Source organism: Pan paniscus, chromosome 8, assembly GCF_029289425.2.
Source record: "Pan paniscus chromosome 8, NHGRI_mPanPan1-v2.0_pri, whole genome shotgun sequence".
In the NCBI taxonomy this organism is placed as follows: domain Eukaryota; kingdom Metazoa; phylum Chordata; class Mammalia; order Primates; family Hominidae; genus Pan; species Pan paniscus.
Window position 1 is genome coordinate 142,053,690 of NC_073257.2, and position 12,228 is coordinate 142,065,917.

General features: G+C 39.1%; 1 protein-coding gene across 6 annotated transcripts in view; it reads left to right on the top strand.

The window, feature by feature from the left end:
• GLRX3 (glutaredoxin 3) overlaps nucleotides 1-12,228 on the top strand; it is a 108,572-nt gene that overhangs the window by 28,231 nt on the left and 68,113 nt on the right. For 5 of the 6 annotated variants that reach the window (XM_003816270.6, XM_055093486.2, XM_055093487.2 and 2 more), the window contains exons 3-8: nucleotides 256-330; nucleotides 1,057-1,258; nucleotides 6,766-6,938; nucleotides 7,178-7,239; nucleotides 9,694-9,751; nucleotides 11,832-11,884. In XM_003816270.6, coding sequence (XP_003816318.1) covers nucleotides 256-330; nucleotides 1,057-1,258; nucleotides 6,766-6,938; nucleotides 7,178-7,239; nucleotides 9,694-9,751; nucleotides 11,832-11,884 — 623 coding nt within the window. Of the gene's footprint in view, nucleotides 1-6; nucleotides 96-255; nucleotides 331-1,056; nucleotides 1,259-6,765; nucleotides 6,939-7,177; nucleotides 7,240-9,693; nucleotides 9,752-11,831; nucleotides 11,885-12,228 lie in introns of all 6 variants that reach the window. The other variant, XM_055093489.2, reaches the window with a different exon arrangement.

Below are 12,228 nucleotides of genomic sequence, written 5' to 3' on the forward strand. Positions count from 1 at the left end.
TCACAGCCTCCAGGCATCTTTTGAAATGTGCAACAAAATAAAAACCTCTGAACCTGTTTTGACACTGCAAACTCAGTGGATGACATGCCAGCCCAGTGAGTCTCATTTAAATGTAAATGTGTCATAAACTTTTGTACCATGCTCTTTAAAAAATGCCAGCTACTTGAAGGGATAATGCATGTGAAACTGATTTACATATTAAAGTAGTGAAAAAGGACTTTGTAATAATCAAGTTTGAATTCTTTTATTTTAAAGTTGGAAGCTGAAGGTGTTCCTGAAGTATCTGAAAAATATGAAATTAGCTCTGTTCCCACTTTTCTGTTTTTCAAGGTAAGGATAAAGGTGGTACAAGAGATTATCCATTTGTAGGGTGCCATGGGGCTACCTATTTTGTTTCTTTACCCTCTCTCTAATCCCCGAATATTAGGTGTTTGGCTGTTTCTGGCCCTCCACCTTTCTTCTGATAGTCTCATTTTTGCACCGATGCTGAGAAAGAAGACCATGCCAGCTGCTTGCCAACATCTTAGAAAAGTGGCATGGACTGTGTAGGGCCAGCAGCCAGAATCAGAGCTTCTTGATCAAAATTCAGATATGTGGCTGTGGAACCCCAGTGTTCCCTGAGTTGGTTAAATTGGTTGTTTAGAGCATGTGCCTGGACATAATGGAGCCTCTGGCTGGTTCTGGTTTGATGAATGACTTTTAGGAAGCAGGTGCACACCTGTGCTTCCAGGCACCCATGGGTGTCATCGTAGTTCCCCAAATACCTCATTTATACTTAGTAATAGATTCATTCCAGCCAATGTGGGGGCAGTCTTTTTTGTATTATGTTAGACTGACCTGATTTGACTTTGAGATGTTGCAGTGTTTTCTCAGTGTGTTTCTGAGAAAAGAAAAAAATTATGTATTTCTAAAATTGAGATGCAGTGCAGGCAATTGGCAATGAGGGTTTCTTTTTTTACATCTCCGGTAATACTGTTGTCCCCTTTAAAAATCTGCTATAACAATGTCATTATTATGGAATGCTGCATGTATTCTAAATAACTTTTTAAACTTTAGAATTCTCAGAAAATCGACCGATTAGATGGTGCACATGCCCCAGAGTTGACCAAAAAAGTTCAGCGACATGCATCTAGTGGCTCCTTCCCACCCAGCGCTAATGAACATCTTAAAGAGGATCTCAACCTTCGCTTGAAGAAATTGACTCATGCTGCCCCCTGCATGCTGTTTATGAAAGGAACTCCTCAAGAACCACGCTGTGGTAAGAAGCTGCCTTTAAGATAATATAAACAAAATGGGTGCTTTCCCAGAATGGGGTATGGTTGAGATGGGCATCCTGTTTCCAAGGATGCTATACCATACATCTTATACTTGTGTTCACATACTTTTAGAAAATCAAAACGGTTATAATTCCCAATGACACTATATAAGAATTAGTTTGCATTATGGACTCAGCATGTTGGAACCAAAAGGGGTCTCAGAACTCATCTAATTCAGATTTTTGTTTTATACTGAAGTCCTCAGACTCAAAGATAGAGGTGACTTGCCCAAGGTCACCTGGTAAGCAGAGTTAGGATTAGGTTCCAACTACCATATTGCTGTCTCTTTTGCCTGTTTATCTACTTTTGCTGTTAACAGTAATTTTTTCTTTCTTGGCAGCCTCCTGTTTCTCACCTAGTTCAGATTCAGCAATTAAAAAATTTGCGGAATTTTTTAGTGTTTTTGTGTCCACCTTGTGTGCTTTTGCCTCCCCTGTGTCATCACTGTCTAATGATTGTCTTCCTGCATTGCTGTCATTTCCAGTTTATAGCTGCTGGTAATGGAAAGATTCCAAATTCTTGGCTTGTAGTCACTCTTATTTTCTGTACACATGGATGCTTATAATTTTGTCCTTAAGTAAGTTTTAGAGTTATTTGACCCCTCTGGTAGTGGGTTTATGTTATTTTCTTTTTACTGTGCCTAGTACAACATTAGTATGCTGCATAATTGAGCATTTAATGCCATTTGATGATGCTGTTGAGACTCTAAGAGTATTTGTATCAACTACACAGGAGGGACTTTATTAAGATAGGGGCAGTAACATTGAGTATGCTCTTGATATGATTACAGCATGTCCAGAGTGACTTTATAAAGATAGCCAAGCTTCTAGTGTGAATTTGATTCTAAATTCTTCCCTGTAGGGTTATTAAATTACATATTAGCTTATGATAATGTCTAGTTTTAAAAATAAAGTTTCATGATGAATTCTTATTTTTTCGAGACGGAATTTCGCTCTTGTTGCCCAGGTTGGAGTGCAATGGCACGATCTCAGTGCGCCGGAACCTCTGTCTACTAGGGGTCAAGCGATTCTCCTGTCTCAGCCTCCCGAGTAGCTGGGATTACAGGTGTCTACCACCATGCCCGGCTAATTTTTTTGTATTTTTAGTAGAGACAGGGTTTGTCCATGTTGGTCAGGCTGGTGTCAAACTCCTGACCTCAGGTGATCCGCCTGCCTTGGCCTCCCAAAGTGCTGCTGGGATTATAGGCGTGAGCCACCATGAATTCTGTCTTAAAAGTATCTCTTAGTTCTGCCTAAAAAATTTCCCTGCCAGTATTTATGTGTCAGATAATACCTGCTATTTGTGTATTGCAAAGCTAACTTAGTCTGTACTAAACTAAAGGTAGCAACAGATAGTCTCTGTTGCGTTTGTTATTTTGTTTTTAACGGGGGTTGCAAATGGTTCACATTCACCTTCTTCCACGAAACATGAAAATTATTTCTTGTACTTTGTGTGGTAGCCACTAAATGGGAACTTACCACTTCAGTCAAATGGATTGTATTCAGCACCTTCATTCAGATCTCAGGTACAGTAGAACTGGCTGTGAAATGTGGGTGAAGCACACCTACAGTGAAATCTCTACAGTATTCTCTCCTTTGGGGTTGAACAGCAGCAGTCTCAGTCTTTTCTGAATGATAAACCTAATGAAAAGGCAGGTGGCAACACTGAAGCTTGGGGAAGGAGTGCTCAGAGGAGAAGGATGTCCTGGGAAGTGTGCTGCACTGGGTGTCATGCCAGGCGAGCCTCAGGCCCACCCCTGCGGCCTTAGCAACTTTGGGGACAAGTCAGGTACCCTCCTTGTGCCTTTAATTCCTTCTAGTGCTGTTGGGAACAAGATTGGCTGTTGGAGCCAATCTTGGAGGGCCTTTTCAGTGTAGATATTGTATGATTATTCAAGTAAATTAGAGAGAAACTTAGACATTTTAATTTTTCTGCTTACCTTTTACTTTATTAAACTGAATTTAAAATATACTGCTAGCATTTTTATATTTATATTAAACTTATTTAAATTATGTTTATTATAATGGAGTGAGATTTGGAAGACTGTACAAATAATAGAATAAAAAAGAAGCTTTGAAATATTTCAGGGCTGGGCGTGGTGGCTCATGCCTGTAATCCCAGCACTTTGGGAGGCTGAGGTGGGCGGATCGCTTGAGGTCAGGAGTTCGAGACCAGCCTGGCCAACATGGCGAAACCCCATCTCTACTAAAAATACAAAAATTAGCTGGGCATGGTGGAGTCCTGTAATTCCAGCCACTTGGGAGGCTGAGGCAGGAGAATTGCTTGAACCTGGGAGGCAGAGGTTGCAGTGAGCCGAGATCGAGCCACTGCACTCCAGTATGGGTGACAGAGTGAAACTCTGTCTCAAAACAAAACAAAACACATTTCAGAGCCATCTGAAAACATAGTATTATAGATATTTAATTAATAAAAGAATAAATATTTTGAGATACATATGATTGAACGGTTACAGTTTCTTCTTTTAAAGTACTTCTATATAATTTTTATAACTACATTTTCAGTGGGTTTTTCTGTTTCCTGATATTTTCTGTTACATGTCTTTCTGTCATATATAGTAAATAGATCATTTAAGAATGTTGCTGTTCTTTAATAAAATACTTAGGATTAATTAGAAAATATTTTTAAACTGTTTTCTTATGGGAACATAAGTCACCTCGACCCTCTGCTGTTCCTTTCTGAGCCTGGTTAGTGGAGCATTGTTTTTGCTCTTCTTCTGGCATTTTAGAGAAGGGTGTAGGCAAAGCTCCCTTTATAAAAGCACTGGCCATCTCATCTTGTGAACACGCACGTGGCTGCTCTTTCCTTATTTTGCACCAAATTAGCTTTGAAAGTGCTATCTCTGCTAACACCACTGAACTCCCACTGCGGAGTATTTTGATGTTTGTTTTTTGATTAGTTTGTCCCCACCTTGCTTTCTGCTAATCAGAAAAACATGAATGAATAACATTTAAATTTTATATCTAGAAAACCTTGAAAGCCATTTTTAGGGTCTCTCCTGGAACCCCACTGGACTCAGCCTAACCCCTGCACAGGTCATGTCTCCATCTTCTTATCCTTCACGTGGGCTCTACCTGCAGAATTGTATGGTGTGTTATGAGCCTGACGTGTAGATAGGGTCTCAGTTGAAAAGAATTGGATTGTCCTTACTCTGTGCTCCTCATGAAGACGGGAAAATGCTTGTTTTAGGAAGAGTTTCCAGAAGCACTGAGGTATATGTCATCTTAAACAGAATCTTAAATCCTTGAGCAGGTTAATTATTTGGGAATTCTTATAACTATTTCAGTTAACAAAGCTTTTAGCAAAGCAAAAGGTATTTGAGGCATAGTCAGATATTCCTCCTGCAGTGAGAGTCATCCAGCCGGGCTCTTACTTTTGAATCAGCCACAGAATCAGGTTTCAGAGATGTTTTTTAGGGTTTATTGTTAGGTAGTGATGAGATGCGGTGTTAGGCACCTATTCATGTCATGAGTAGAAATGACTGGGGGTGGAAATGGGGATTCTGTGGCAGTTAAACATTACTTTTCTACATTTAAATATTTTTATTGCATGCATGCATTTTTCTTAAAAAAAGGTGTGTAAATATTTTGTTACTAGAATAAAGCCTTCTTGCCATCTTATCCTTAAGCGTAACATTTCTAGTCTGCCACTTTAACTCTTAAAAATGAAACACTACCAATCAATCTTTCTAGTCTGCATGTAATTGCCTAAAGCTAAAATAAAGCTTTTTCTCAGCCAGTTACAGTAAAAATGAGTTAATATATTGGCAACAGAATAACCATCAGCAATCAGCCTTTAGCTGTTTACTAATGAACTCCCAGATGAATAAAAAAATTTCAGAATCAGTGTTTTACTTCAGGCTGTACATGAACTTAACACTTCAGATGTAGGAAAAGCAACTTATATGCTATACAAATAAATACTAGTGCTTCATCTCAATAAACTGCAGATTTGGAAAATGTTTAGAGCTCACTTGTAGATCCATGTTTTAATAGTAAATATGATTTTGGGTGACATCAGTAAAGCCCATTCTTGCAATTAATCTTATATTGAATTTTATGGTTTGATTTTATTTAAAAACAATTGCTGATACTGCTAAGTCTTATAGAAATTTTGAATCTGAAGAATAGGTTCTTTTCCAGTGAATTACAACTGTGTTTGAGAAGAAGAATGAGGCGTGAAAGAGTAGGGCCCTACAAAGTATTGGGAACAATGGAGAAGAATTAGCTTATGGAAAGAAAAATACTTTTTTTTTCAGACTAGGCTAATAGGTTTATAAAAGACCAATATTTACACTCTTATTCTTCAGTTCTAATGTCATAATAAGATGATGTCAAAAAAGTACAGAATAAAAATGTGTCACAAAAGTATAATAAAATCATGGAACATAAAATTGTCGCTATAGTGTAGTAAAAAAATTACATTACATACTTTAGGGAATGTAAATAGTTTTAAAAAAGAAACTGTCAAGTTATGACATGAGATGAGAAAGAATACCGTCAATCTATTGATGGTTCATATATAACAACAGAGAAGATAGCTTTAAAATTCAATGTACTGTGTGTATTTTAGACTACAGGAGAACACATGCCTTCTTGATTTTTAATTTATCCTACTTAGAGATAGTGAAGATTGAGAACTACTGAAGTGGGAACTCAGGAAGCAGTAAAATGGCAGTAGAAATGAAACAGCATTGGGTTTTAAGTATAGTCAAGTAGTAGTTAAAAATAACAATTGTAGAATTTTTTCATCTGCCCAGAATTGATTCTCATAGATTCACAACAGAAAGGCTGGGAGGGACTGTCAGAGCATCAGGTCAGTCTCCTGATTAGTAGGAAAGTGCTGAGCGGAGGCCACCCATGGCCTCATCGTGTGTCACCTTGGTGGGTGGAGGGAGCAGGTGTCAGATTCAGATTTCTGGTTTTGTTTAAAGACAAGGTCTTGCTTTATCACTCAAACTGGAGGCTGGAGTGCAGTGACAATCTCATAGGTCGCTCCAGCCTCAGACTTCTGGGCTCAAGTGAGCCTGTTGCCTCAGTTTCCCCAGTCTCTGGGATTACAGGTGTGCACCATCACCCCCAGGTCTCTGCTTTTTGGCTAGTGCTATTTCTCCTGTGACAAAAAATGTCCATGATATTGAAGAATAACTTTAATAAATACACACACCACTTTTTTTTTTTTTTTAGTAGTCACAGTTGTGTCAAAAAGTTAAGTCATATCTGAGTGTGTGATATGGTTCAAGGTCAAATAAGGGGATCCAGGAATTTATTTTCTCTTTGTATATTATTCAGCCATGCTAATTAAATCACCAGCAAAATAAGGCAGGCGTCTATGTCTTTTAGATGATATGTATGCTGAACTAATGTATTATCATGTGTATGTGTTTTGGGAGAGAGAAGTTAAGTGCTTTGTTTTCTTTTTTTGTGTACAGGTTTCAGCAAGCAGATGGTGGAAATTCTTCACAAACATAATATTCAGTTTAGCAGTTTTGATATCTTCTCAGATGAAGAGGTTCGACAGGGACTCAAAGCCTATTCCAATTGGCCTACCTATCCTCAGCTCTATGTTTCTGGAGAGCTCATAGGAGGACTTGATATAATTAAGGTTAGAATTGAGAAGTCTGTGCTTTGTAAAGAAATTCCATTTAGAGCATACTTTTTAAAATGTTGTGATAAATCTAAGATACAAATTTCTTATGAATCTATATTTACTAATAAGAACCTGCAATGAATACACAGTATTTCTGATTAGTTGATTGATCAATAATCTGTGTTATGGTGTGATCAAGGAGATTTATGTTATAATAATTTTTTTCATAAAACTGATATGTGTGCTTATTTTAGGAGCTAGAAGCATCTGAAGAACTAGATACAATTTGTCCTAAAGCTCCCAAATTAGAGGAAAGGTAAGTGTTTTAGAAGGTTTCAAATAGCCTATCATTTAATATACTAAAAATATTTTAAAGTCCTCAGGTTTTGCATTGCTCTTTCTGTGTAGAAATCAAGGATTTGGTATTTGTGTGCCAGAGGTCATAATTGTTTAGTCACATTAGCCATGCAAACTTTGGCAAATCTAATTTGTATTGGAGAAATTTTAGCACCAACTTAGTGATCATGTGGAGGATCTGCTTTGCTTTTATAGAAATGTCATTGTTTCTGTGGAACAACCAAGTTTTGCTTACCTCTCTGCATTTCAGAGCCAGGGTCCAGTTGTTTTGTCACTGCTCCTTGGCGTAACCTCAGCACACTCGTGTTTTCCTGGGTGCAGCCTTGGTGACTGCTGCGGGTGCTGCCCCAACGCCAGAGCACTGAGTGACAAGTGGTGAGTGTGAAAAACTCATCACCTCGCAACAAGCTTTGAGCACTTCTCATGGCCTTTCTAGACCACGAGAACTTACATGAACAGATTTTGGAGGTGTGAAACATGTATTTGTTTTATCAAGGATCTCACTTGGCTTTTAGAGAAGTTCTCTTACAGAAATGTTGGACTTTGGTGTGCAAGGCAACTTAATGGGATTTTTATTGCAGTAAAATTAATATAGAACTTTAAAAAGGAATTTATTATATCAGCAATCAGCCATTCATAGTTGGGGCTGGAGATTGTAAGATAAACCTTCCTTTGGTAATTTTTTTTGCCATGTAACATCTTGAGAATTTCTAAAAGTGTTTAATAATAATAAATACCTCATTTGTCTGTCGTTAATTAATAATTTCTATAAACAGTGTCCAATCCACGTATGTCAGGCTGATCTTTGAGTGCCGCATTCTGTCCTGTGGTTGGTACCATTTCCTGTGTTCTTTATGAGAAAACGATGCTCCTCATCCCTTTGTTGACGCTGGGTGTCTTCATGTGTGGTTCTTGCCTGTAGCCTGGTGATGCCCTTGGCCCATGGAGGCTGTGTGGTCTCCAAAGACAGCTGTGTTTTTTATATGCTTGTATTTGCTCTTCAGTTGATTTTCCTTCTCTGCTGAGTGCACTTGCCGCTGTTAATGGCCTTGTCTCCATCAGACCTCCGTTTCCTAATGTGCTGCTTCTAAATCTGTGCTTGCAGACACCAAAAGGTAACTGGCTAGAATTATGTAGGAAGGAAAATTCAGCATATTTGGAGTAATAATTTAAAGGGCTCCGAGTGAGCAGAGTGCAGGAAGTGGAGTTCATGGACTTGTGACGTGTATTTTGGCAGTACTTTGTGAGCTGTGGTTCCCTGTATCCAGGTGGCTGGGTTAGTTGGGTTGTCAGGGTCAGCATTGTATTCCTATATCTGTTCATATTTTTCTGAACTTGAGCTAATCCTACTCGGTTGGCAATGTAAGTGATACAGCTTTGTGCGTGATTGATGCATTTCATTTGGGATGAGTTTATAAGGATATTTATTATTATTATTTTTTTTTTGAGACGGACTCTGGCTCTGTAGCCCAGGCTGGAGTGCAGTGGTGCTATCTTGGCTCACTGCAAGCTCCACCTCCCGGGTTCACGCCATTCTCCTGCCTCAGCCTCCCGAGTAGCCGTGACCACAGGGGTCCGCCACCACGTCCGGCTAATTCTTTTGTACTTTTTAGTGGAGACGGGGTTTCACCGTGTTTTGCCAGGATGGTCTTGATCTCCTGACCTCGTGATCCACCCGCCTCAGCCTCCCAAAGTGCTGGGATTACAGGCGTGAGCCACCGCGCCCAGCCTCTAAGGAGATTTTTGAGCTGTGAATTGGGAGAACATGGTGGCGTGACCCCATGGGGCTTAGGTTCTTCAGTGACCCGTTGTCCCAGCACTGACTTTTCTTGAGATTTGTGACTAAACTTGTGGCTATATACAGATAATTAAAATTCCTGACAGCATGTTAGATTATGATGTATGAAAGACTGTATAAAATATAAAACATGTTAAGATGAGAGAATGTGATTTTAGTATCTGGCATTAGTTGATGTTCTGAGGTTTAACGCTGTCACCCTGCAGTCCGACCTTGTGAGCTTTACACGTGTACAGTGGTATGCAGCATCATGATGGAAGATGGTGCACACAAGATCTAGTTCTGGAAGTTTTGGATGGGCTTAATATATAGGCCCCTTATTGAACAATTCCTTACTGATTTGGTTATTATTATTTTTTTATTACTGTGAGTTGATGGGCTTAAATTGCAACTTGAAGGAACATTCGTTGCCTTAAAAGCCATATTGTGTTTTACAGTGGCTTAGGGAGAGAATGAAATCAAGGAAAATGTCAACGCATTTGCTTGTTTAATACCACTCAAAGCTGTGAACTGTCATCCTGCCATCCCTCAAATATGCATGTTACTCACGAAGCGGAGGAAAAGTGGTGTTGCATAATTGAGCTGAGCCGTTTTATATCAATTTTCTCTCTTTAGGCTCAAAGTGCTGACAAATAAAGCTTCTGTGATGCTCTTTATGAAAGGAAACAAACAGGTAAAGAACTCAAAAATGGTTTTATTTGTAATTTCTTTTGATGTTAACATCTGCAACAAGGGGACAGTTAAATCTTTTTCCTAGCTTTAGCTAATGAAGCTGTAGCGATATCAGGAAGTTATCCAGGCCTTAATTGGTGCTTACGAAGATCAAACAAAGTAATCTACATTTTGCTTGACTTTATCATCAACATCTCAGTGGGGTGCATTTCTTTCTACTGCCAAACTTCGTCAGCTAATGTGGTCAACACTGTTAACACTTTACTGGTTGTATGAGTTGTTATGTCATTATCCTTTGTTTGAGTTTGTGGACTGCTGAAGTGTGCAGCTGAGTCAGTGGACTTCCTGAATGCAGGGAACCTGGTCGTGCTTGGGTTTGCACCCCTAGATCGTCCTTTTGTGACAGTGGAGGAGCAAACCCTGGCTGTAGCAGGTGTGCTCTGTGTGTTTGATGAATGAGTGAAATGGTCAGCATTCTCATTTGTAATGGGATGGTTCTTATAGCTTTTTGATGCAAGTACATATTGATTATGCGTCATTTTGAATATCAAGTTTGATAGATTACTTCCACCAATAGTTTGAGCAGAACTAATTTTCTTTCAGATTGAGATCAGAGTGGTAATTTCCAGAAACCAGCCATACACATTTATATCATATTTTGTAATTTTCATAGCAATTGAACCTCTACTTAATTCTCAATCAGTTGTTGAAGTAGGCAGGGTTGGACAGACTTTGGCCTGTTTTAGAGATAAAGAAACCAAAGCTTTGAAAGGGGAGGCTGTTGGAATAAAGAAACTGCCTCACTTGTTAGCGAGATGCACCAGGCAAGTGACACGGAGAACCACTTTGCTCATTGGGAAAGGGACACAGTACTTCACAGGGCAGACTCTGGTTGCCATAACTAGTGTATAAGTTAACATAACTAGTATAATGAAGCTAATTAGTTAACATAACTGGTTAATATAATTAGGTAATAGTGAAAGTAACAGTAACAAAGAAAATGTTAATATAAATTTCAGCATGTTGGAAACATTAGGTTAGGGCCTAAATTCTTTGATTTTGGTTCAGTGTATTGAAACAATAGAGGAAGTTAATAATTCCTAGTAATGATAAAGTGACATTTTTTCTTATTCTCGGTAATTGTTTAAGTGGATATTTATTCTCAAAACTATTTTTTTCTGGAAACCTAGAAAGTATTAATACATTTTGGAAACAATATTATTGGGGCTATTAAAATGTTTACATGGTACCATATCTTTTCCACAAGATTGCTGGAATTTGGAGTCCTGTGGCATGAAAAAAGCTTAAGATTTTCATAAACTCAAAAAAGTGTTAGTATTCTGTAATGTAAAAATAAATGAGGCTGGGTGTGGTAGCTCATGCCTGTAATCCCAGCACTTTGGGAGGCCAAGGCAGGTGGATCCCGAGGTCAAGAGATCGAGACCATCCTGGCTAACATGGTGAAACCCCATCTTTACTAAAAATACAAAAAGTTTGCTGGGCGTGGTGGCGCGTGCCTATAGTCCCAGCTACTCGGGAGGCTGAGGCAGGAGAATCGCTTGAACCTGGGAGGTGGACATTGCAGTGAGCCGAGATCACACTACAGCCTGGGGACAGAGTGAGACTCCGTCTCAAAAAATAAATAAATAAATAAATAAATAAATAAAAATGGGAGTCAGAATCCAGTTGGAAATGGGAAAATAATTGTCATAATCATTGCAAAAAGACTAAGTGAGTTAAGATCATTTTGCATGAGTGAATTAAAGAATGAACTCAAATCTCTGTAGAAAATCTAGGTTTCACTTAGAGGAACTTTTTGACCACAGAGAATATAAACTGTTGGAACACATGTCATCTCAAGTGGTTACAAACCAAAGGAAGTCTGTGGGTCACGTGTGCCTGGGTTGTTGTGTAGATGGGTTCGTACTTGAAGAGGGGATGAGCAGAAGCTCTGGGAGCTGAGTGAAAGTAGTGGCAGCTATGCTGGACAAGTGCTGTGCTGGTTGACAAGAGTATTAGGTACAACCATGCTGCTTGGGTCATACAAAAATTGTAATCTTTGCAAATTTTTTTTCATTTAGGAAGCAAAATGTGGATTCAGCAAACAAATTCTGGAAATACTAAATAGTACTGGGTATGTAAATGTTGTTTTCAAATGGTGTATTAAAAAAATTCCAGCCTGGCCAGGCGTAGTGGCTCACGTCTATAATCCTAGCACTTTGGGAGGCTGAGACAGGAATATTGCTTGAGCCCAGGTGTTCGAGACCAGCCTGGACAACATAGTGAGACCCCATCTCCACAAAAAATAAAAAAATTAGCCAGGCATGGTCACATACATCTGTGGTCCCAGCTACTTGAGAGACTGAAGTGGGAGGATCACTGGAGTCTTGGAGGGTGAGGCTGTAGTGAGCCGTGATTGCACCACTGCACTCAGCCTGGGTGACAGAGCAAGACCCTGTCTCAAAAAAAAGAAAAAAA